Source organism: Lissotriton vulgaris, chromosome 11 (genome assembly GCF_964263255.1).
Source record: "Lissotriton vulgaris chromosome 11, aLisVul1.2, whole genome shotgun sequence".
In the NCBI taxonomy this organism is placed as follows: domain Eukaryota; kingdom Metazoa; phylum Chordata; class Amphibia; order Caudata; family Salamandridae; genus Lissotriton; species Lissotriton vulgaris.
This window is the reverse complement of record NC_141699.1, coordinates 596717492-596744130: the sequence shown is the minus strand read 5'-3', so window position 1 is coordinate 596744130 and position 26639 is coordinate 596717492. Positions and strand designations below refer to the sequence as shown.

Genomic DNA, 26639 nt, shown 5'->3' with positions numbered 1-26639 from the left:
ACAGGGCAACAGGTGTGCTATGCAAAAGAAAAGATCTCCCACCAGTAGAATTAGCAAGAGCACGGTCAAGAAAAGCTTCATGCCCACCATCACCGAAAGGAGGAGTCGCCTACCTCGTGACTGGAAAAGACTTTTACGAAGAAAAACAAATTGCAAACATCCAGAGCCGACTATAGATGGCAGGAGTATCCATAGCATGTGATCAACAACTCGCATGCCTCGAACATATACTTTCAAATGTAAGACTATTCAAGGAAGTGTAGTTGTGCTTGAAAGTCCAATTGTTACAGGTTTGCATATGCTTTTAATTTCTTTTCATAATTCTTGGATTACTTTTGGATTACTGAGTACTGGGGGTGGTAGGCCTAGATACCACACCTTAGGATTCCTCAATACAAGGTAGGTAGGATTTTTTAATACTTTGCAATTGAGTTCTCTTTTTCTCAAACAACAGTTCAACACAGGCATTTTTAGGCCCAAAATCTCTCAACATGGGTTCCTATGGGGAAAAAGTGTTAGTGGTTTATCAGGTAAGTACACAACTTACGAGGGTGAGTTTTGGGGGTTAAAACCAAGGTTCCCCAAGGTCTAGATTAGCACTCAAGTTGCACCACTGGCGGCTCTGGGGCAGCCGGTTGCAGAGTGCAGGGGCCCAAAGTTAGCCAATGGGGCTAAGGAGGCCTTCAATTAGGAACTGCTTATGAGCAGGCCACTCAGGTGTGGGAGCAAAGCTCTTGGGGCTAAGGTGAGCATTGCAGGGGCCAACAACCAGTACACGAGCTGCACAACCAGCGGCACTGGTGCGGCAGGGTGCAAAGAGGACGTTGGGGATCCTGTGCTTCTCAATGGAGACATTCGGTTTTGCAAAGTTACTACAGACTCAGTCAAGGAGACTTCCTGAAGGCGACCACCGGCTGGAGAGGTAAGTGTGGATCTTGAGAGATGTCTGGACACTGTCAGTTGGGCTACCCAAAGCTATTGGGCATCAGGTGCAGGGGTGTCTTCTGGTGACGTGTTTTCTTAACCGCTCCAGTTGTAGTCGGGGGACCCTTCAGGTTGAGGCTGCAGGCGTCTCCTTGAGGGAGGTTGGGATATCACCAGATACCAGGTCAGGATCTCTGAGGTCGCCAGGATCCATATTCTGTGGCAAATCTTTGCTTGATCAAATCCGGTGCTCACGGGAGACAGAGTCAGCAAGATTGTTGCGGGGCAGGTCCTCTGGGCTCTGTGGGTTCCTAGCTGCTAGACTCGCAGGGGTTCTTGCTGTTGGCAGGTCGTTGACGGGAAAGGTTGGTTGCGCTGGGGCCAAAGCAGTTGATGTCCTCCGCTTCTTAGGTCAGCACGGCTCTTCGGTCCCTCTTTCTTTCACAAATCTGAGGATGCAAGGTTCAGAGTTTCCCCTAAATACTGGGGGTGGATACACCCACTATAATGCCACCCTCCAGTGGGCGGGGTCAAGAGCCTCTCCCTAATTGGCTGAGTCCCCTCATCTTCAAGATGGAGGGGAATGACGTGTGCTTCACCTCGCCTCCCCCACCTGAGGGGTAGGGTTGGCAAAGGTGGGCACACCTCTCTTCCTAGCTTGCTTTTCCCACTAATTCTCCTGCCCAAAGTGGGATAAGAACCGGTGGGAGCCAGTTACTCGGGGAAGCAAAAGGCAAGGACAGCTTCCCAAAGCAGGCCTTTAAAGCTTCCCATTCGTAGACCCAGCCCATCCTCGGGGTGGAGGCATGACACCTCTGCCCAGGATGGGGTTAGTTTCTGGACCCAGAGAGCGGGTGCTCTATACTCAAGGGTCCAGAAACCCTTCATGGTGGTGACACATGGCAGGCATCCATTCAGGAACCAAACCAGGGCTGGTCGACTTTCAAGGGGCATCTCTAAGATACCATCTGAGTGCTTTTTACATTAAAACTTACAGTGGCATCAATGTGGGTTTAATGTACTGAGAAGGTTGCAACCAAACTTCCCAGTTTTTAGTAAAACCATTATGGAGCTGTGGAGTTGGTAATGACCAACTCCCAGACCGGGAAACATCCTTTACAACGCATCTTTTACAACGCAGTGCCTTTATGACACAACTTTTACAACGCAAACCATTACAACGCATTGCGCTGGGGGGGGCTCTAGGATAGGGAATAAGTTTAATTTACAATCCAACACCTTCCCTAGTGTCCACGGGGACTGGAGTTGGAATAGTAAATTAAACTATTCACTATCCGCACCCCAAAGCGATATGCGTTGTAAAGGTTTGCGATGTAAAAACCGCGTTCTAAAGGCATGCGTGGTAAAAGCATGCGTTGTAACGTCATACATCCCCCAGACCATATACTGTTTATGGGTTTACTACTCTTTCAATGTCTAAGAAGAGACTTAGACATGGTAGGGGTACAGGGCTCATGCCTCTGTACCCTCACCTTAGGGTAGTGCACCCTACTAGAAGGGTTACCTACCTATGCCTCAGGCAGTGGATTGCAGACATGGCACACAGAGATGCGTGCCATTTCGATGCTTCACTTTTCTCTGCACTAAAACATGCAGCCTGCAATGGCAGTGTGTGGGTGTTAAGGTGCATAGCCTCTAAAGGTGGCACAATAGATGCTGCAGCCCTTATAGGCCTCCCCTTGTCAGAGTGCTCTTCGTACCCATGGTACCTTTTACAAGGGGCTTACCTGTGGCCAGGAATGTGCAAATTGTGGATACAAAGATACAGTCTTGGGAAACAACACACACCCTAGGAACCTGATTGACAGGAACAGGGCACATTATCAGGTTGTGTCAGATGTCAGGTACAAAGTGAGGGGTAACCATGCAAAAAGGGGCACTTTCCTACAGTCATCAAAGCCAGAAACTTGGTTTTCGATGGTGAGTTCCTTGTGGATGGAATCTCTGTCTTCGTTGCTGATTTAAGAGTCTCTTTTATGAATGTAGTTGATTTGACAATGTATATCTTGTCAACATCGGGGTACTCTTGCTCACTGATGTGAAGGCTTATTTGTCTACTCTGGTACATTCGAGGGGGGGTCTTAGTTCCTGGTGTTATTGATTATGTGCTCAAGCACAAAGTCTTCATCAATGCTTTTACAAGCGACAAAGTGCTTGCCACACCCAAAGTCTGGAGAGGGACAGTTTTTTTTATTAGACTTGGTTTTCTTATTTGAAGAAGAGGAGGGGAAGATGGAGTTAATACAGAACATAAGTTTTCCATGAGGCACAGAACCACAACATGGATGACGTTCTCTTGTTGCAGGAAGGTGGAGTATCATGTGGTGATGCTGGTTAGGCTTCACCATGCAAAGCTCTCACAATACCTCAAAGATGGCACTTGGTTAATGAATCCTTAGATCAGTCCTGGTAGAGAGACAAAAAGCAGTTAGGCTTTACTAGAGGAAGATGTGTTAAGCATTTCAGAGTACCAACATGCATGATAAGCAATTGACACAACTTGAAAGAAATCCAACACCGATTTATAAAAACAAAGCACATTTTTAAATTAATTTAGACACAAACATTAATGAGATTGGATATATATAACCAGAGTCACAGAATTTAGAAAAAATCATGAAACAATGCACTTCAATTATGAAACTTTACCATTGGGATCAATGAAAAAAAAGTACTAGTGTTAAGAGGACATATGGAGGTCAAGTTAAGTCGAATCCAGGACCAAGTCACAAGAGTCAGTTTGATTTTACCTGGCCCGAGAAGGCCGGGTGCAGAGTTCTTCTGGCTGTCCTTGGTGCTGAATGGAAGCCGCAGGGGTGCAGCTTTTACTGCTTAGACGGTGCTGGGGCGTGGGGAATGGGGTGTGATGGATGCAAAAGCTCAATGGGGCAACAGAGGTGGTAAGTTGACGGTGTTGCAGGGTTCTCTCTTGATACAGTTTCGAACAAAGGGGGTGGTAATCAGCATCAAGCAATGGTAACTGTAAGTCCAGTGAATTGGCATTTCGATGTCCGGAGGTCCAGGGAACCATGGTAGCTGCCTGAGATTTGCTGGAAGGTAGGACTAGGTTTCCCACAATGCACTCTACCATCTAATTTTGGGTAATCCCCCGGAGGGCCTGATGGCCAGCAATCCTTTGGTTCCAGGTTGTCGTTTTTACTTGCGGTGTACAGGAGACTAGTGCCACTAGTCCGAGGAAGTCTGGAGTTGCTTTTGGCTCACAAAGTGGTCCCTCTGCTTGGGGGTGCCAGTAATTTGACCCTGAGATGATCACATTCGGGGTGTTGGACACCTTTCCTACCCAGAACCCTCTATTCTAACACTTTTAAAAATGACAGAAGTCTTCCTTAGCTGTACAGACCAAGAAGCCCATCCTAGAGCTGTGGCACGCCTCCTGGGGATGTACAGCTACTGAATACCATATTTTCCTGCCTCCCTGGCTGCAAATGTGCCTGGGGCACAGGGAGGGCTGTTTCCTCCTCTCTGGGAGGCAGCCTACATGCATGTCAGAGGTGATGAATAATTTGAAGCTCACTGCCTTGATGAGCCACTTCACTAGCCATCCTGTTCAGGAAGGAGGTGTCACCTGCTTCCTAGTCGGGTCTTTGTTTCTGACTTCTGGGAGCGTTCACACTACCTGGTAGGAGATCGGATTCATGTCTTGGTGGCAGAAAGCACACGCTGCCAGGCAGAGCACCTGAAGTGCTGGGGCACCCAGGTGGGAAGCCTCCAAGGTAGCCGCCTGGGTGCATGCCACATCAACCTGGACACAGGAATCATGTCAGTGGTGAGGAGGTACGTTGTTTGATACCAAACACGACCCTATTCAGCGATACCATAATGAAGCTGTCAATCTCGAGTGTGCCCACATGCCAGCCCATGTTATCCTATGGACCGCTGAAAATCTATAAAAGTCCTAAATGGAGAGGCTACTACAGGGACATATAACCTTGCTTTTTTATGTCCATATCTTTCATATATTTCATCCTGCCTCCTGGGCTTTGGAGGCCTAGCTAGAGGTGACTGACATATATAAAATAGTGCTTTGACCTTGTCACTCATGGTGATGGCAAAGTTGAGTTGGAGCAGTTTGCAGTGTTCCTGCTCTCTGCAATGTCAGACTGCTGTCATCTGTTTACTACTGTCACTTAAGGTGGCACAACTAATGCTTCAGGCTCTGGTTACCACTTTACTACAGACTTAAAAAAGGGTTAAAGTCCATGCCAATTAGGAGTACCAATTTGCTACATTGTGTTTTAGGGATAGAGCACTGGCACTTGGGGTCTCGGTAGCAGACTTCAAAGAACTTTCAAAGTCATAACCATCAGCACAGGGGCAAAAAGTGTGGTGTGACCATAGAAAAAGGGTACTTTCCTATACCTGTGAAGCACAGCATCTTGCCTTGGATGCTACTACAAAGCCAGGAGTCATTTTGTCTGCTGCTCCACCTTACAACTTATCAGGCTATATAAAGATACAGTTTTAGCAGTAACTTTCACGCACTTCATCATAGGGAGTTTACTTACGAGGCTGGCCAATATCCGGAAACCGGAACGAAAACTTCCCACACAGTAACCAACTCGTTCCCTTTAAAACTCCCAAGGAATGTCGAGGGAAAGTATCCGGAATCAGCTGCAGCAACCATCAGCCACCCAACTACGCATAAAGCTACAACCTTGGAAGGCAATGCTGAGCAGAACATAGGACAATCCTCCAAGCAGCGAAGGAAGCAAAGGAGGAAAGGGAGGTACAAGAACTCACCTATTAAATCATACTTTCAGATTGTACCAAACACCCAGAATGCCCTTCCGCAGGAGATAGAAGAATCTAACACGCCACAAAATCAACAGCCAGATCAAGGGCCAATCACCACCCAGACATCAGGAAGCCAAGCACGAGTTGGAGTCAATGTCCCCAAGGACCTCAATCAAAACCCAATAAATCCTCAGGATAAAGCGACTTGCAGCAAAACGTCCAGCACAATCGGAAGTGACGACACAAAAAGGAATAGAACCCCACCAGTATGTGATACTGCTCAACATCAACACACAACTGCGCAACTAAATCCAGTAGAAATAACTGAAGCAAACCGAACCACCATCATCAACATAGATGGTCACCCTCATAACAGGGAGCGAACTCACGGAATCGAAAACGAAACAGGAAAAATCCAAACGAATGTCCAGACTGAAGAACCAGGCTACAAGCCCTTAGGCATCAGCAAGCTAGCTAACCAAGCTCAACAAGCAACCTCACAAATAATTCTGTTCGTCCCAGAATACAAGTCCAAAGGCAGAAGGGACATCCTAAATCGTGGTAACATCCTCCAAATAATAAAAGCAATCAGAAGTTTGGCCGGGATTAAAACCTACGACCTGCTGTCCGTATAATTTAAAACCTTCAAGCATCTCTCGGACCAAGAGGTTACCAAGACCGAATGGGCAAGCTCGGAGCGAGTAGATAGAATTCTCAGCGAAGACGCACAAGTAGAAGCATGGGGGATTCGAGTGTATCAGCATCGACCAGTCGGATACCCGACCCCGCTACTCCAATACAAACTTGACTCCAATAAGAGACCATTAAGTAGTTCGACCGAACGAAATCAGTGCAATACATTTCTCAAGGGGGCCCGCAGCACCTCGGTCACAGGCCCAGATGGTCCAAGCCTCACAGCAAGGAGGGGTAGGAGGCTAGAGGAAACCCATCCCTCAACCGACTGGTCTTGGATATCCAAAACAATAAATTTCAGAACTGATAATCCATGACCGAACCCTGAACAGGGAAACAAGGAAAGAAACCTAAAACTCTGCTCTTGGAACATCAATGGACTCGGGACGAAAATCAACGACCCTACACTACTGTTATACTTTCAAAATTTTGATCTAGTTCTCCTACAGGAAACTTGGCTGGAGGACCCCTCACATCTCCAAGGCTACAAGACCTACCACCTCCCTGCAGCTCGACAATCGATCTATGGCCACCGCAAAGGAGGACTAACCGTCTACGCCTCGATTGCAGCCATAACCACAGGGAAAGAATACACGACCAAAAACATTACATCCCTTGAAACAATGGCAATCCAATTCGAAATGCGGGGCCAAAGTAACTAACAACACATAACTCTGGTAAACACTTACATCCACCCCCAGGGCAAGAGGACTGGTGCAAAGCAGTTGATACTTGAACACACCCGGTTAACAACGGAGGACGAAAGCTCGAACTATATCCTAACAGGAGACTTCAACATGTTCCTAGGGGAGGTAACAGGAGACTGCTACCTAGACGACGATAAACACCGAGCATGGGGGATCATCTCCCAGGACAACTACAAGTGGGGCAAACCAACAAAAATCTCGAAAGATCTGCACAGAGAACTGGAAAGTTTCTCAATGGTAGCACTAAACCGCCGCATGCCAGGGGACAGACCTCAAGCCCCAACTTTCTACAGAAACGCGGTCAACACCGCAATCGACTATACCTTTGTCGCCCTCCCACTTCTGGGCTTAGTAAAAGATTTCAGGATTGGGGTGTCCGATTACAGTGACCATCAGCCCCAAGAACTCACTCTAGGTATCCAGGGCACTGCCACAACATACGCAATTTCAGAACCCTGTCAGACCACGAGATACCAACATAGGAGAATCCGCTGTAAAATACACGACCCAGAAAAGCTAGCAGCTGCTGCAAAAACAACGTGGGAAGAGATCAAACTCACCGAAGGAAGCACCGTCCACGCCTGGGAAATTTTTACCAAAGCTATGGGCCAACCCGCCCCACCTGCTGTCACCCAATCAGTACAAAAAGTGCCTCAGCCAGAACAAAGCATCTGGGCAGGAACAAACCATTGCACCCACTTGTCATCAAGTGAGCATGCCGAATTAAGACACCTAAGGGGCGACAAACAGAGCAATTCGCTCTATTCGCCAAAACAGCGCTACTGTTGGCACCATAGATGCACTAAGAAAACTTCGATCAAGGAAAAAGAAAATCATCTGGCGCGCAAAAAAGGAATACAAAGAATCACTCTGGGCTAAACTACTCTATGATGCCAAAATGAATAACAGTGCCAGATTCTGGCAAACGGTCAAGAGCATCGAAAATCCATCTGCACCCAGGATCAACTCCTACATAACGGAGGACGTTTGGACAACCTATCTGCAACACTACTTTAATGTAGGCCCCCAAAGCAACTTGCAAAAACCAGCTGAGCTCTATGCCGATCTATCTCGGCCCACCCATTATAGGAATAATCTACCACCTAGTTCCTCCCTAAAAACGATCGAGGACAGAATACAGCACAGCCACCGAGATGGTGCCCCCGGGCCAAACGGCTTGCCCCCATTGTTATACAAACAAGATCAAAAGTATTGGTCTGGCTCATTACAAAAGCTCTTTGGCAACATTACTACAACAGGAACAATCCCAGAATCCTGGAAAGGCTCAATCCTCTCGCCTATCTATAAAAAAGGATGTAAAAGTGAACCAAAAAACTACAGGCTCATCGCCCTCATTGACATCGAGGCCAAGTACTACGCGGGACTTATTCTAGCCGACCTCCGGGAATGGGAAAGGGAAAAGGCCTTAATTCCAATTAACCAAACAGGCTTCCAGGAAAACCTGGGGACCACCACAAACATCCTGGCTTTTTCCCTTTTAGCCGATTCGACAAAAGCAGCAAGAAAACCATTATTTGTCTGTTTCATCGATTACAAAGCTGCCTTTGACAGCATAGATCGAGGAAAGCTATGGTCAAAGCTAGTACGATGGGGGATCCCTCCCCCCTTCTGAATCAACTCATCCTACTACATTCCGACACATGGGTCCAAATAAAACTGGGGAGTGGTACAATCGTATCCAGGCGGATCCCAACCTCCAGAGGCTTAAAGCAGGGGGGCGTTTTGGCTCCTACTCCATTTAACCTCTTTGTGGCTGATCTTTCAACTGACCTAGATAACTGTAACCATCATGCACCAAACCTGGGAGGCCTCCCTCTCTCAAATTTACTGTACGCCGACGACCTGATTTTACTCAGCCAAACCCCAGTCGGCTTACAACACCTGCTCCATACTACGAACAACCACGCCTCAAAAAACGGGCTAGATATCAACCTAGAAAAGTAAAAAATAATGGTGCTAAACCAGCGCAACCCAAAAAAGCGACTGAAATGGCAGCTGGGTGAGAGAGAACTTGAAGTCGTCCACGACTACAAATATCTAGGAATTATCTTTGATAAGAATGGGACATATGACCAACAAAAAGAGGTGATTCAGAGACGAGGAACCATCTTAGCAATCACCCTGAAAAATCTTAAAAGCAAAATAGCAGGACCAAACCTGCTCCCACTGCTTGAAGTGCTTCGCGCAAAGCTGCTGCCCACGCTCACATACGGCAGCGATGCCTTGCGAGGGTCGGACGAAGAAACCCTCAATAAAACGGTTGCTAAAGCTTTAAGAATAATCTTCAAGCTTCCTAAATACACCTCCCCAGCCCAACTACGCCTCGAATTTGGAATAGTAAACCAGAGAATAAGCAGGAAGGCCGCGTATGTAAAGAGCTGGTATAAAATAAAGAGTGCAGAGGCGGGCTCGCTGAACTCATTCCTATGAAAGGAAATCTCAAGGAAACATGCCTCAACGGCCAAAGACTACCTCCAATCAGGGATCAGCTTGTTAGCTCTGGAGAATATATGGGAGTCAGGACTCCCATTCAAGACCGTAAAAGACCTGGTGAATAAGTCATCAAAGCTCGTCTCCACCGCAAATGATAAAGAATGTCTAAATAAGAGGGCCCATAGCTGGTTCGTGATACAAAGCTATCCAAAATGCTCACCACAACCGTACTTCAAGACCAGCTTTTCCGGGCCTTTAAAAGAAGGCTTCTTGGCCCTGAGGATGGGCATCCTTCCTGTCAAACCACATTTGCCCCCCTGGAAACGTATATTCACATCTACACAATGCAGACTATGTGGCGAAACCAAAGAAGATATGCTGCACCTCCTATGCATATGTAAGTTCCTAGACCGGGAGAGGAGAGAACTGCTAAAACCGCATATAAATGAAATGCATATCCGGACGTGCAGACAGGCAGTGAAGGCGTGCTTCAGCGGGGCCAACGTTAAATTAACCTGCAGCTTCGTCCGCTACATGAAAACTGCCCAAACAAAGCTTCTCGCCGCAGCCTGAGCACAGTTGCGCGCACCCAAGCTCTTTTATTCCGGCAACTCTCCTTGACTCCCACTACGTTCCGATCCTGAGGCAGTCGTCCACGACCAAACAATAGACTACTAGAACTATGGATACTGGCGTCACCCTCAGACGGGGACGTACCCTTACTTCTTTTTTAAATTTTATACCTTCATCACAAACAAACTGTATGTAATTTTAACCAGAAAATTGGTCGATTTTAATGCATATCCATCACGCTGTTTTTTTTTTTTAAGATAATATGAAATAACGTCACATATATGTATCCTTTTATACATTTCTTATTGATGTGTGTACTGCTAAGATTTTAATTAATCAAGCAATAAACTTACTACTACTACTCGCATAATTGCTTGCTTATCGGCGCTAATTGACAAATATTTATTTTGCATTGTTTCTATAGCTAACATCCAAAAATAAACACTGTTTTTACACTAATATCAAAATATATGACATCTTTATTTATATTATCGATGTTAGTGAATGATACTGTATTTCTGTTCGAATTCATCAGGTGAGAGGTATGTGAACGAATTCTGGCTGAAATCTTTAATGTGCATACAGCAAGTTTATCACTTTGTGTGCAGGTCACATTACTGTGTGTTTTTATTAACTAACTATATGCATGATAGATACATAGCTGATCTTTTCGGCTACTATTTTCTGGCATTTGGTTTGTATATCTAACGGAATAGATTTTGAAAATACAATTTTGCCAACTGCTTCTGTCCAGAAAAATACGTTTCAGTTTTCTACCTTTAGGGCAGTACTCCACTTGGTTTCCGTGAGATATGTGAGACCTTGGCTAGCCATTGTTGCCCAGAGGGCTTGGGGGTTAAATACAAGTATACAGGCTGAAAGTTCAGGGACACCACATACTATAAATTATTTTAAAAGTTTTATGGGGGACTGGGGAGCAAGCTTGCTCTAAATGTTTTCTCTCTCACAAAAACTATTGCTTTGATATAAAAAACCTAACGTGTACAAATACTATGTCTACAAACTAAAAATAGGTCTAGTAATGGGGGCTGTTCCACTTACAGAAGATGGCTGAAACACTAGCTTTGTTTCATTATTGACATGATATGAGGTGTCATAAATGGTACTTGTTTAGATAATTCAACTAGGATTCTTTGGAGGCAAGTGGAATGGCTTGGAAGCCAGCATCTTGGATGTAGTTCAGGAAGGTGTGGATTGTCCTGCACATGGTAGACAAGGTTTTGGAGACTACAGGAATCCTACAGGGGTACCGGTCTCGCTCAGGGACTTTGGCAAGCATTTTTCCATAATTTTCCATTATGTTCTAGTGGTTCTGAAAATGGCACATCTAACAAGCAATCTAATTCTGTAGCTAAAGAGCAACGATTTACAGCAATTCCATACTGTCATAGCTCTATGCCACTAGATCTGAAAGGAGATTTATTATGTTAAGGAAAACGTTAAAGTGTATTTATTTCCAAGCCTAGCACACCATTATAAATAGGCCTAAAGAGTGTTGATCCCACATATAAACCAATGTGCTTTTTTTACATGTTCAAAAAAACAAACTTTCTGGGCATAGAAATGCCAGGTATGACAGACTTACATGATGTCCAGTACAGAATCATTGCGGATAACTTTGTGAGCAACATCAGCCAATAAAAATAGACCTCCATCTGTCCTTCGAATGCTGGCGGCATAACCTGGCCACACCTGTAACCTAAAAGACACACAGAATAGTTTGCTCTTAGTCAGATTTACAAAAGAATCAAGTTAAGACATTACCTGAAAGAAATTATGCTACAAAGAAAGTTACTTAAAGTGGCACCAGTTCTCAACCAAGAGTATCTTCACTGTATTAATAACGTTACAGTATCTCAGAGGATGTGCAGAATCCCCAATTACTCCACAGTAGTGTGGGATCATGGAATATTTCTTCAGTAGAGAATAATATGGACAGGTAAAGGCACATCCTTATTCCATTGTTTATGTATTAAGAAAATGACAAAAATATATTTTTTAAATCGAAATGGCACATGAAATTGCCTTACTGCTTCATGATCACAGCACACAACAGTGGCAGTTGCTCCCCAGTCAGATTGTTAGAAAGTAAGACTATTCAAAGCTCCTGCAATGGCTGCATCAAGAAAAGTGGGGTAGCTAATGAATTTACTGAGACACTCCTAAAATAGAACTGGTGCTATAAGGGAGTACAGTGTTTGTATTAAGGGATTACCATTGATATTCTCAACATTCGAACAGACTAGCAACCTACAGCACCAAAATAAAAAGAAGGAATAAAAAAAATGGAGGTACCAAAAAAATGGGGTGAACACATGCAATCTAAATTCACAGAGGAAAAACAGCATAGCTTTGCTGGTAAGATAGAGAAGAACACTTTACTTACCTGTAACACCAGTTTTGGGTCAAATATATCTTCAAGAAATTCATAATCACTTAAGAGTCCTGCCCACGAATTACATCCTGGAACACCTTTTAAAGAGGTTAAATAAACACTATCCTATCAAAGTAAGACGTAAAAAATGGTTATGAATAGAGGAAACAAATCTAAACCGGGTCCCTGAAATGGTCCTATCTTCCCCATTTTTGAAAGCGGAAAAATTTAAGGAAAATACTAACATGTGCTTACAGCTTAGCATAAGACAAAAACTAAATTAGCAATTTAAGGCTGCCTTTCGACCACCACATTCCCAGGAACTAGCACTATGACAATCAGTTCATGCTGACAGTCCTTGATAATCACAGGATTTTATATCCAAAACTTTACTTCCATTCCCTAGACTGCACTGGAGAGGACAGAGGGGTGAGTATGAATGTATTGAGGATATGCTTGACAGAGAACAGGTGTTGGTGTTACAGCTAAGAACTTTTTCTCTGTCAGAAAATCATCAATAATATTCATGAAGACTGAAAACAAAATCATACTAGTCCCATTGGTGTGAGGTCACATAAGGGCCCGCTCAAAGTCTACATCTTAGTCTTACTTTCAGCTTGGCTGCCTTTTTAATAAGTGACTTTTTACATGCTTTACACTTACACGATAATATACTCAGAAGTATTTGTACAAACAGGTAATTTCTTAGTAAGTTTTATTATCATGTTATTTGTACACTTTGTCCAAGGCTAGGCACATAGAATACGATGACCGTGCATTTACGTTGCCGGGTTGGAGACAGCTCTACACTTCATAGTATCACATCAGCTCTGCACCTTTGACAGTGAGACTGCAACTATGCATTTATTATATAAACAGCCTCAGAGCAACATACAGCAGAGGAGAACTTTGGCAGGGATTATCCTGGAACGAGACGCACTGTGACTGAGCTGCAGCCCTGATGACTCTAGCAGTACAAAAGGGGGTGGTGATGGACGGAGCATCTGAACCAATCAAACACTCACACCCAGTCAACAGATCTGGGTTTGATCCATTACCGTTCTTTAGCCCACTCTGCCAGCCCAGTTCAGACATGGCCATATGCAAATCAGTATGACCCTGTGCCTCATGGGAACAGGTCCAGCCCGAAATGCCAAACCATGACTTCCCTGGACCAGAAACAAGCTTCCCAGGACCGGTTTCTGGCATTTCAGCCTTCTTCAGCCCGGCTTGCATGAATCCAGTGGCAAAGTGAGCAAGGGACTCACGTCTGAGCATACCCTGCCAACTTATGGCGAACAAAGCGGTACAAAAGGAGGTGGTGATGGACGGAGCATCTGAACCAATCAAACACTCACACCCAGTCAACAGAACTGGGTTTGATCCATCACCGTTCTTTAGCCCACTCTGCCACCCCAGTTCAGAGAGGGTGGCAGAGTGGATAAAGGCCAAATGACTTTGGTCTCTATCCTGTAAATGACTGTGGCCTGCTCTAGACGAGATCGGCCTACTGCTACATCATACCCAGGGTAAGGGGGGTTTAGCATATCCCAAAACATCTGGCAGAAGGTACTCCAGCTATGCTTTCGAAAGTATTAGGTAGGAGTATCATCACACAATAACGCCATCATGGTCCGTAATGGCTGCCACAAACACAAAGTTGTAGGTCGGGTGGAGGGGACGCGAGGGGTGGGGGTAGCGTGGGAGGTTTTGAGCGGGGTGTGGGAGTAGAAGTTTAATAATAGGAAAGGGTAAGACTTACCTGAAGCTGCCAGCCGCCTCCCGCCTCTGTGTTCTTCCTGGTCCCAGCAGATATGGGACAGCATCACAGACTCCCTGTGCAATCCCCAGAGCTCTCGTGCTATGAGAGCAGCGCAGGGATACGCCCTGAGCGGGCTGGTTTGATGCTCCGCTCAGGCACAGGGAGCTTGTGTTTGTTCTCTAAACCGGTTGTTTAATATTGCTGGGTTGGAGAAACCTATGTGCGCATGTGTGTTTGGGAGGGCTAATACGGCAAGACGGCCAAACACACATGCGCACTTAAAAGTGCACCAACCAGTCCTCCTCACCCTTCTCAGCTGTTGGTGGTCTCCCGCTTCCGTAGGAATAAATGGGGCGGTAGGGCTTTTTCTTCAATTGCCCCATAGCTATGGAATACCCTTCCTTGTGAAATCAAATCTCAACCCTCCGTTCTGCTTTTTCGAAAAGCATTGAAAACATGGCTGTTTGCAAGGGCGTACCCGTAGTTACTCTGTATTTATTTTTATGGTTTTGCTGTTAGGCGCCTTGATGCCTTCGGGCTTAGTTGCGCGTTATAAGATTCTTTTCATTTCATTTCATTCCATGGCCCCATCCCCGACTCTCCCTACACACGCTGGCTCAGCCAGCAGGTGAAAAATAAAACAATGATAGAATAATGTTCTATTTTTAGGCTCCTTTTCTGAGCCAGTGGGGGCGACGCTCCTCCGCCATTGCGGAGGAGCCCCCCTGATCATGGTTGAACTGTTTCTCTTTTTCACCATTTGCATAATGCTGGTTACAATGCTTTGTTTCATCTGTCTATTTACTGCTGTGCACTCTTTTTATACAAGATTACAATTGTTTTAAGAAATGTTTGAAAAGCCAATTTGGATCTTTCTCATGTTTATCTTCTGCATGCAAAAGAAATCAACGAAAGGGTAGATCTGTTACCACTATTTCCTGGGGGAATAAGAGCGGTCATGTTTGGGGTTGCCAAAACCAAGCTAGTGCCCTGGTCAGGTTAGGGGTTCAAATGAGGTACTGTGAGCTAGTTAAGAATTAGGCCATTTTCTGATGTGTGACCCAAGGCCCCATATTTTGACATTTACCATGGAAAAATACACAGTCCTACTTGATTCGTAGGAACCATACAACACAAACTTACAGGTGGTGAGAAGATCGCATGGAACTGAGTGAAAAAATACATAAAGTCCTGGGGTATGGGGTTGCCAGGGTTCAATGAGGTTCGGGGAGGGGGTCCCAGTAGCCACCCCTATGCACTTAATAAAACAAATAAGGCTCTGGGAGGGGTGGGGGTCACTTGGCCCTCCACCCTTTTAAAAATTAAGGTCAATGGTGGAGGGGGGTCTCGCCGTGAGACGTGCGCTGAAGGAGCTCCCGCAAGCCACCACCTCTAGCTGCCTCCAAAGCGGAGCTGGGCATCCATCAACACCGCAAATAGGAGTCCACAGGCGCGAAACACTAGGGGCACCACCTGGAAAGCGGACAAGGGTCAGGACAGTACGGGCGCCGGGGTGCAGCCCTCCCAATCCTAACGGCTGCACTCTGCGGCTGGCACCGCCATCTTGCCCCTGGCGACCAAGCGCCCCCTGCCCTCAAGAGCACCACAAACGAACCAGCTGACGAGCGAGAAGTGCCTGGCCCTGTGTGGGCTTCATCGTGCTCGGGCGAAATCAAGAACAGAGGGAGTCCCGGCACCCTCGCCTGCGGCGACCCCCATCTTGGGCCTGTCGCCTTCTCTCCCAGAGCTGATCTGTTGCGAAGAGCAGCCGCTGAGATTTTCTTGCATAGAGGCCTCTTCCTGCGCCGGGTGGTGAGGCTGCGCGACAGGTTGTGATATCGGGGGCTCCTGGTGTATACTGGCCTTTTGAGGGGCTCACTATGTCCCCGTGGAAACTCAGCCCCTGCATAGCGCCCCCCCCCCCCCGCCCGGTCTGGCAGGCCTTCGATTGGGCACGAGCCTACACTCCTCTCTGCTTCATTTACGCCACTTCTTGCTGGATTCCGGGGATGCTGACCTCCTGAGCAGATGCAGTGCGGGAGTTCCCCTGCACACTGTGGCCCCGATTGCCTGACCTACTTGACCTGGGCCTTGCGTCCCCCTCCCCTGCATCTGATCCTCTCTAGCTGCACACATCGCCAGCGCGGTGAGACTACCTGTGGCCTACTCAAGCTGCGCTCTGGACTCCCCTGTGGACCGCTCTTTAGGCTCCTGAGTGCTTGGTGTGGCAGAGGGTGAGGGACCGTTGGTGACTGCACCTCCCGCTGTTGGTGGGCCCCTCGCCTGCCCCGGGGCTAGACCCTTTCTGGACTATCTCGCAGACACCTGGTTTGCTGGTCAGTTGCTCCGCTGGGCCCTCTGACTCAAATAGGTGAGGCCGGATTGAGGGCTCTCCCTGCTGGCAACTGCCACGTGTGGGTCGACACTACACATCCTCTCCTCTACCTGGAACCAGCGTTCGCCGGCGGTGGATCACCTTTTCGCACCCTATCATTTAGAGGCCCGACACTGCCACTTGTTTTGCTGCCTTGATCACTGTGGTGCAGGATCAGTCCTGAACTTCTGAACGACTTCTTCACCACCGCTTACAGCACGACCCACGACATCTATGGCCTACATAGCCTGGCCATACTGCAACTGGCCTCCCTGGTGAAAGGGTCTCTGAAGCGCCATTGGCCTCTGCCTCGCTACTAGTTCACCAATTCTCCCTTGTAGCCTGCGGATTGCGACATGAGGTGCCTACGGCTTCTCACTCGGGGGCTCCAGTCACCCTTGAACGGTCCCCCAACATCCCCTTGCCCGCCCGTATCATCTTATTAGGGTTTGGAGGGCGATCGGTCCCGAGGGGAGATGGCGCACACCAAAAAGGGGCAGGATTCGGCGGCTGTAGGAAGGAGGAATCTGGCTATATGGTTACCCCCACTTTTTTCCATAGGTACCCAGGGCATAGGTGTATCCTAGGCCTACCAGGGGCTGCATCATGTATTGTACCACCCCTGGTTTACCTTCCAAACTAGTAACACAAGAGGGGTACAAAGTTCCCCGGGAGGAGTGAAAAAGAAGAGTGAGTGTACTAGAAAAAGCAAGAAGGGGGGGGGATTCCCTTGTTGGAACTAAAACCCTCACACACCCAGTGAACTAGGTGTCATGCTTCATCATATGGGTTTTGCTCCTCGTCAGACTGGCGCTGCAATGTCTGACGGGCTCCCGAAACCGGGGCTCTTTATCGGAGATCTTTTGTTCCAGCGATATGGTGCATGCGTGTGAGAGGGCGGGGGGAGTGTAGTCGTGAAGTGAAAGTGAATTAAAAAAGGTGAGTCAGTCCACAATGTATTTTATTAGCGTGGCTAACTTCCTTGATTAAAAAGGTGGGAGAGGAGATATATGCTTTAAAAAAGTTAAAGCAGAATATCTACAACCCTCAGGTCAGGTCAACAGGTTTCTTGCCTTAATGGCAATTCTTCAGGACCTCAGTGTTCAGTACTACACAAAGAAAGAATTGAAAAATTACACAATGTGATATACAACCTTATTTTGTAGGTTTATAGATGGGCAGGCCAATTGGTCCTGTCTTCGTCCTGTCTGGACGCTGCACGTGGGGGTAGGTTCCGACGGGCTGGACCGCGCGTCGCCGTAGGTACCATACCTATTCTGCCGGTCCCACGGGGGCAGTCTGCGGGGCACCTTAGGAAAACCCCTGGGGTCGCATTACCTCAGCAGGACCTAACGTTTGGTTGTTTAGTGTAGCCCCAGCGATTCCACAGGCCCCAGGCCTGCTTTCTAACTCTCACGTGGTACTTATACCACTTTCTTAGTATATGGTTTGTGAGGCCCCTAGGGCATAACATATACTTTGCAACTTATCGTATATTAACTGTGTGACTTGTATTGCATTTTTACCTCTGACCTCATAAAGAGTGCAGAGGGGTTGTGTTCAGATTAAATACATATAAATTTGATATATACCTTGTGTAGTGTCCTTTCATTTAGTATTCAAGGAATTATATATGGTAAAACAACTTGCTTAACTCGCCTACTGAAGTCTTAGCCTGAAGACTGCTGGTTTATGCTACCACTAGGATAGCTTTCGATAAGGTTGACTTTACAACCACCATCAATAATGGTCGATTAGACTGGTGCAAGGTGCTCACTAGAACTAGTGGACATTATATGCCAGGCTAACCTCTCACATTGGTATGCAGCGGTTGGGATAAGAGCTTGCAATTTGTTTTACCAAATAATCTTGTAATATCATCTGATAGATCATATCAAGGTACCTGTAGGTACATATAAATCAAGTCTTAGATATACATAAGTTCTACTGAACTTAGTAGTTGTAGGTGGTAAGGGATTAGCACACCCTGACCTCCTTTCTCTAATGTTAAAACACATTATTGCTATATATGTAAGCAACGTGACCACTGAAAAACTGACAGCAGTTGCCCAAAAGCCAACAATAAGGAAAATATTCCTCCAAGTAATACTCCAACACTACCTGTTACTACTAGTAGTAATCCCCCAGGTGGTGGGAGTGCCCCAAGAAATTTGGCTGGGTATACTAGGGGAACTAAGGTGGACTCTGGCCTAACCAGGTCCCCTACCACAGCAACTCTAGTCTGTGATGGTGGCATGGGGTTTGCCAACTTCACTGCGTGTCCCAATACCTTGGGCAAGTACAGAAAGGAGCCCCATATCAATGACCAGTCAGTTGTGGCCTATAGGGACAGAGGGGGTAGTATCACCATGGTGACTGTGAATCTAGTACCCCCAGAACAACTGTTACCTGGGTTTAGCTACCAGGTGGTCAATAATGATGGAGTGAAGACAGATCATTCCATGGCAGTAGTAAATCTCAGCTGGGGAGGTGTCACTGGCCCAAAGAGTGGCAGTGGCTACAAACTTGCCTGTAGATTGCTTACTGGGCAATGATCTAGAAATCTCAGCCTTGGCTGAGGCAGTGAAACAGGCCCATTCCAAAATGATAGGCCTTCCTGAAAAGGTTAGTAGGGCTGTGATGGTCACAGCCCAAACCCAAACAGATTTTTGTGTTGTGAAGCCTGAAACTATGGATCACTCCACATAGATAGAGCATTGGGGAGGAAGAAAAGTCTCCCTCCCCCCAGACTTTAGGTGAGGATCCGCCTCTTCAGGGAAATTACCCTACCCCTTGTGAAGGAACTGCCCCAGAGGTAGTCAGGCCTGGCCTGGGAGAGCCACTGATGTCAGTGGACCCTTCCAAGGTGGAGCCAAGTCTGGAGCAGGTAACCTGCCCCGCTCTACCCTGCCTCAATCCGCCAAGGGCTGTAGAGGTCAAGAGGTCAGGGGACCCAAAAGGGCCCCCTGTCCAGAGGAATCCCCCCCATCAGCAGCTTAGGGGCACCCAGTCTAGTATCCCTAGCCAGGTAAACATTCCTCCTCCACACTCTGAGAAATCTCCCTTACTCTTGTGTTCCAAGGTGGAGCCAAGTCTGGAGCAGGTAACCTGCCCCGCTCTACCCTGCCTCAATCGCCAAGGGCTGTAGAGGTCAAAGAGGTCAGGGGACCCAAAAGGGCCCCTGTCCAGAGGAATCCCCCCATCAGCAGCTTAGGGGCACCCAGTCTAGTATCCCTAGCCAGGTAAACATTCCTCCACACTCTGAGGAATCTCCCTTACCCTTGTGTAAGAATCTCCACCAGATGGACTCTGTTGGACACAGGCATCCCTGGGACTCAGTGGTCCCAAACCTGACCTGTCCCTTCAGTGGTCCAACCAAAGGGACCCATCCTCTAGCTGTAGGTAGCCAAAGTTTGACCCCGAGAGCACAGTGCAACTCAGTCATGGAAAGAAAGGCAAACATGGTGGATAGTGATTGGAGGAAGCTGAGCCCAACATTAGTGGAGCCTCACTTCAGTACTCCATCCCAGCACCAGCCTTTTACTTTGCCAAAACACCCCATAAGAAGTCAATCCCAATGGTGGAGACCCTCTGATACCCTTAGGGTAAGGGATTGCTTAGTGGATCATAAGACAGGGGGTAACCATGCTAGTACAGGTACTTCCTTATATGGCCACTTAGTCAATATAGGCTTACCTGGACAAGGATAGCCTTATCTCCTTTCGTTTGGGGAGTGGGGGGTTGTGTATGAAGGTCGAATCTGACTATATGGTTAACCCCACTTTTTTCCTGGTGTTTTGCTGGTTTTCGACTTAGTTGGCCTGGGACCCTGCTATTCAGGGCCCCAGACTATCTGCTTTCTCTATAAAATGGACTGCATGTACTTTAGGTACATACCAGATTGATTACTGGGTCACTCTTGTGAGCCCCTGTATAGTGGACCATAGGTACCCAGGGCATATGTGTACCCTAGGTCTAATAGGGGCTGTAGCATGTATTGTGCCACCCCTGGTTTGCCTTCCAAACTGACACCACAGGTCTGTTGACACAGCCTGGGTAAGGTGGTGTAATCACCCCTTACTTAGATATAGTATACCTATATCTGCCTTTATATACAGACACATACAGCTATAAGCCACTCCTATGGTAGTCGTTGGCAATCCTGGAGGCAGAGTGCTTGGTTTTATGTGAGAGGGTGCCCTAGCATGAGCTGAGCCCCTCTACAGCTTTCGAAACCATCTCCTTATAGCTGTTCTATGAAATAGCCATACCATATACTATTAAGTGCATTATAATCCTCGCGGTTAATGCTAACTTTGGCTTGGCTTTATCAAAACATGTCGGGTAAGGTGTCAAACACTTTGGAAAACTACCACCCCCCCCCCCCGCCAATTCTGGAGGAAGCGGGGGTAGCATTCCACCCTTCTAGGGAAAAGACATTTAAGTTATTGCTTTACCCGGTTATAGTTAAACAGAGCCTTTGCATCACAAAATGGATGCTGCTGCCACGGACACGAGTCTGACCTCCTGTTGTTGCTGGACGAAACTCCGCGGCAGGGGAGGCCTGGACAATAGGTTTCCTGTCCAGGGAGGTCCTGGCACCTCCCCAGTCAGGGGTTTTGTGTATTGGGGCAGGGAGGGCTGCATTTAGTGTATGCATCTAGACACTGCCGTGGGCACACAAGGTGCTCCATGCATAGCCCGGTTCAAAACCAGTTGCTGGGGCACTCCAGCCTCAGCTCTGGCGTGAAACTGGACAAAGGGAAATGGGTGTAACCACCTCCTTCTCAGGTCCACCTATAGGAGGGACACCAGCCCCCATCCTTAGTGTAAGTATAGGAGCTGTGTCCCCAGGACTTTAGATTATCCTGGACGAATCTTTGAAAGACATATCTTGGACCTTCGACATTCCATTCTGACTGGAAGACATCTCCCTTGTGGTCAAGGAGTGACCACCCTGTGCAAACAGGCACCAACAGCAACTTTGCCGGTCTGCAGTTTCAAGGCTCCTGTCGGAACCCGAAGAGACTGCGACTCAAGAACTGGACTTCCAGACTTCTCTAACCCCGATCCACATCAAAGCTGAGACCCGTGGCAGTCACGAGAGACGTGGGACTGGACATCTTGGACATCCTGCATTTTGCTACCTGCACTCCTTTCCTGAATCCTCAGTAAGTTGTGCATTGGGGTACGTGAAGCCCCAGCCCCGAGCACCATTTGCACCGAAGCCCAGGCCCCCACACTCTGAGAGTGTCCCGTGGACCCCGCCTTTGCATTTGAGCTCGACGCGTCTTCCCGGTTCCTTGCCCGTTGGCTAGTGAACCCCCTGAAGACACCATCTTGAATTTACTTTGCTTTCCTGATTGCTCCCGGCTTGCTCCAGCTTCCCTGGATAGGAGAAGCACCACAGACCTTGCTGGTCTGCAACAGAACCAATCTCGACATCCTGCGTGGGTTGCGGTTGCCAAGGTTTGTTGGGTCCAATGCGGTTACTGACACCGCAGTCCTCTAGATCCATAGTGGGACAGCTCGAATCCAGCACCTGGTCATCGCCGATGCCTCCTGGATCTCGTGGCTGAAGAGACAAACACCTTCTTCACCTTCAAGCACCCGAAATCGCCTGGTCCGGTCCTGGTACCTTCCTCGTCACTGGCTAGTGACCCACACTCTGTCCCCTCTGCTTTCAGGTTCTTCGAATCACTGATCTACCCTTGGATCAACCTGGAAACTTTTCCTCTGGTCGCCTGCAGCACTTCTTTGCAACTTTCTTTAGAAAACGATGACAAAAACCAGACATGAAAAGACACTTATGCACCCAGCTTCCCTGGGTGAGGTAACACGAGTACTTTGGTGCTCCGGTGGGTCTTGACTCTCTAAGTGTCCTAGTTTAAAAGGGTTCCATCCTAGTCCATCTGAAAGTGCCCTTAAATTTCATATTTCTAACTTCTTCGCTTCCCATAGAAAGTCAATGGTAACTCGTGACTGTGTTTAGACATTGCAAGTGTCACCCTGTGCAACTTATCGTATATTAACTGTGTGACTTGTATTGTATTTTTACCTCTGACCTCATAAAGAGTGCAGAGGGGTTGTCTTTAGATTAAATACATATATATTTGATGCATACCTTGTGTGGTGTCCTTTCATTTGGTATTCAAGGGATAATATATGGTAAAATAACTTGCTTAACTCGCCTACTGAAGTCTTAGCTTGAAGACTGCTGGCTCATGCTACCACTTTGATAGCTTTCTATAAGGTTGACTTTACAACCACCATCAGTAAGGGTTGATTAGACTGGTGCAAGGTGCCCACTGGAACTAGTGGACATCATATTCCAGGCTAACTTCTCACAGCGGCATCCCAGAAGGACAACCCGGGTGCTGCGCTCTGGAACAAACCGGGCCCCACTGCTCCAGGAACAATGACGTTGACTGGAGAGGACTTGACGCTAGTTACGCAGTCTTTCATGGCCAACTTCATGATGGAGCTTAAGTCCGCAATTGGCTCCTTGCGCTTGGCAGGTCCACTCCTGTGTCCAGGAGCTTAGAGGGGAGGTCACTAACATGGGATAGAGAGTAGATTGCCTCGAACAGAACGTAGACACCCAAAAGGAAGACCAAGAGCACCGCTGGCAGCCATTGCCACCCTAGAAGAGCAGCATATTGACCTCCAACTAAAGCAAGAAGATTTGGAAAATCGGAGTCGCTGCAACAATCTCCGCATTAGGGGATTCCAGTTGGGGATGAGGGGTCAGACATCATGACCTTCGGCGCGCAGCTGCTACATGAAATCTGGGGTGAATAAACGCCTCACCTTCCGCCCTACAATGGGCACACAGAGTGTCGGGTCCTTCCAGCCAAAAGGGCCTCATACCAGACATCCTGACTTTGGTTCACTTTTTTACCGAGAAGGAGGCAATTCTCAAAGCGGCGCACTCCAAATCGGAACTTACCTTTAAAGATGGCACCATACAGATTTTCCAGGACCTTGCTCCGAGATGCTGAGACTTTAAACCTATTACGGACAAACAGCACAGTCTGAACATTCAGTATCAATGGGGGCACTCATTCACGCTTATCTTTCATTGGGAATCTAAACGCCGGATGGTGAGGTCGTTCCAAGAAACAGCACAACTCCTACACCTCTCCGTCACGCCGCCATCTAGCCCAATGCGCCTACCCTCCCACACCCGGGAGCCTGCAAAGCTGTCTTGGTCCAGGATACGCCGCTCCAGGAAAACATCACACCCAGGGGAGCAGTGTTCCTCCCAAGCTAAACAAGACATCATCTAACACATATGCTCCTTGGAGGAGAGTCGTTCACCAATTAGCTCTCGACCTTCCACACCCTGACAGAAGTGAAATGCACTCATGCTAGTCTCACTCTGACGCACCGTTCACATTTGGTATCCTGAAATAATGGGTTTGTGCCCTACTTTGTGACTGGTGACTCCCCAGCTCCATACATTCGGGTTTGGCGGCACGGGGCTGCCTTCCCTGCTGACACGCTCTACGTTTGGAGGATCCACCCGCCTCCCTGCTCCTGGGAGAGTGACTTCTCCTGGATGACCTGTGCCTTTGGCCCGCGCTTATGCCTGGACTGGAATAGGATACTATGGCCCAGTTGGCCAATGTTGTACTTTTTGTATTTTGATCTCTTATTCTCTTCTTTCTCTCTTCTCTTTCCTTCTACATTGCGGTTGGGGGTACCCCCCACGACGATCCTCTCCTTTAAACGGAAGTGACATCCCTCTGTCCTTCCACCTATTGCAACACACCGCTCCCTGCATTGGGGTGACAGATCACTTCAGGCCCTGACAAACAGGACTACTGTTCCTTGCCTGAAGATATTGTCCCTTAACGTTAAGGGACTTAACTCCCCTAATAAGCGACGCTAAATTTGGCGCTACCTGCTGCAACAAAACCCTGACGACATCCTCATGCAGGAGACGCACCTGCTGAAAGCTGATGTCCCCCGAATTACTCACCCGAGCTACCCTCTCCAATTTTGGGTTACTGCTCCCACAAAAACAGCTGGAGTGGCAATACTCTGCAGGCCTGGCATCAGAGAGGGGGAATCCAAGGTATTTCAAGGCCACAATGGTCGCTTTATCAAGGTAGGGGTCAAGATCAGTCATCGTTCTTTTACATTATTCAATGTATATGCACCCAACCTGGCGCAGGATCCATATCTGCGTACAATCATGCAGGAACATATACCACAGGCAGATCCTTCATTAATCATTTTAATCAAAGGCATTGGGATTCACTTTAGAAGTCTGTGCTCTGTGTTTTCAGCCTGCCCGCCCCGGTCCGACTCGGTATCCAATACCGTTGAGCGGAGCGCGGGACAGGTAAGAGCCAGACACACCCAGACACCCAGAGACAGTCGAGCGGTTAGCGCTCTAGCCTCACATCTGAAAGGGCTATTTAGCCACTCGTCGGCTCAAGCGCGCAGCGGTTGCGCGCAGAGGGGCGCCTAAGGCAGTGCCTAAGACGAGCCAAAGACTAGCCCGCCTGCGCCCGTCCGCGACAGGACGGAGCCAGGGGCCAGGGACTATGGCAATATCTACTGATGCCCTAGGATCTGTTCCTAGCACCCAGAGAACCTATACATTTCAGGTACTTTTTGGTATCCAAGTCAGTCTCCCGAGGGGTTGTAGCAAGAGGGGGGATGTCAGTTTGGAAGGCCCGTTCTCCTGCAACAATTGTAAAGCCCAGTTTCATACATTCCTTGAGGACAGGACCCCTACTGGCAGCCAGTCACAGATGCAACCATTCGATAGGGAGCCGATAGATTGTAACACCGCCCAAATTCACAGGGTGGATGCTGACACATCTCTAGGGAGCAAGAATCTGCTCTGTAACATCAGATCTCTATCTAAACATTCCACAGAGGTATGGGACCTTATCTCTTCCGAAGAACCCGATATATGCTTCCTGACAGAAACATGGCTAAAGGCCCACTCGGTCCCTGCTATACCCTTAGGAATCCCAGCTGGGTATAAAATAGTTAGGTTAGACCGGCCTATTAGGACAGGAGAGGAAATAGCAATTGTTCATAAGCAGGAAATAGACATCTCTGTGATTGAAGGACTATGTACCCCCGAGCTAGAACTTCTGATTTTTAAAATCAAAACTATGCCCAAAGGGAGCAGGAAAGGAGCTCTGGTTTATCGCACCCATGGTCCATGTACCAATTTCTCCATTTCACTTGTAGAAGCATTAGCTCCTCATGTACATGAAAACAGTGACTTTCTGCTTCTAGGTGACTTCAATGTCCATTGTGAACAAGCAGAATGCAATGAGGCACAATCCCTATTAACGGATCTGTCTCTACTGGGACTGAAACAAGCGAATAGTGGCCCTACACATCAGGCAGGACACACCCTGGACCTGGTCCTGTCTAACTCCGCTCTGATTACATGCTTGCCTCCATCTCAAGTAAAGTGGACTGATCATTTCATTATTGAATTTTATACTCCTATTGTGAACCCCCCTTCAACCTATTGGATTACCTTACCTAGTAAAAGGAGACAATGGCACAAAATGACTCAGGAGTCTTTTAAAGACATATGTTGAATCCACCCAGATCCCTACTGAGAACACTGAGGCTGCTCTGGTTAAATTTGAAGGGGCGATTGCTGCAGCAGTAAATGACATCGCACCGCTAAAACAATTTAAGTCTCGCCCAGCACATAAACAAGAAGTCTGGTTCTCAGAGCATCTAAGATCGCTAAAACAAGCAGCTAGAAAACTTGAAAAGAAATGGAGCATCCCATTTGGCCAAGGACAAAAAATGTTATTGGAACTCCCTCACCACATATCACAAAGCCATTCGCGCTGCACAGAAAAATCACATTGCATCCCAGCTCATGGCTGTGGGAAACACTCCAAGAATACTATATCAAATTCTGCAATCTTTCGTGAAACCCATGGCTTGTGAGAGTTCTGATCTGGCGTAACAACAACTTTGCGACGAGAT

At 47.5% G+C, this 26639-nt stretch overlaps 1 protein-coding gene across 1 annotated transcript in view; it reads right to left on the bottom strand.

Annotated features, from left to right (window-relative positions):
• PIWIL2 (piwi like RNA-mediated gene silencing 2) overlaps positions 1-26639 on the bottom strand; it is a 2549426-nt gene that overhangs the window by 1449229 nt on the left and 1073558 nt on the right. The window contains exon 11 of the mRNA XM_086944806.1: positions 11734-11847. Coding sequence (XP_086800932.1) covers positions 11734-11847 — 114 coding nt within the window. The remainder of the gene's footprint in view (positions 1-11733; positions 11848-26639) is intronic.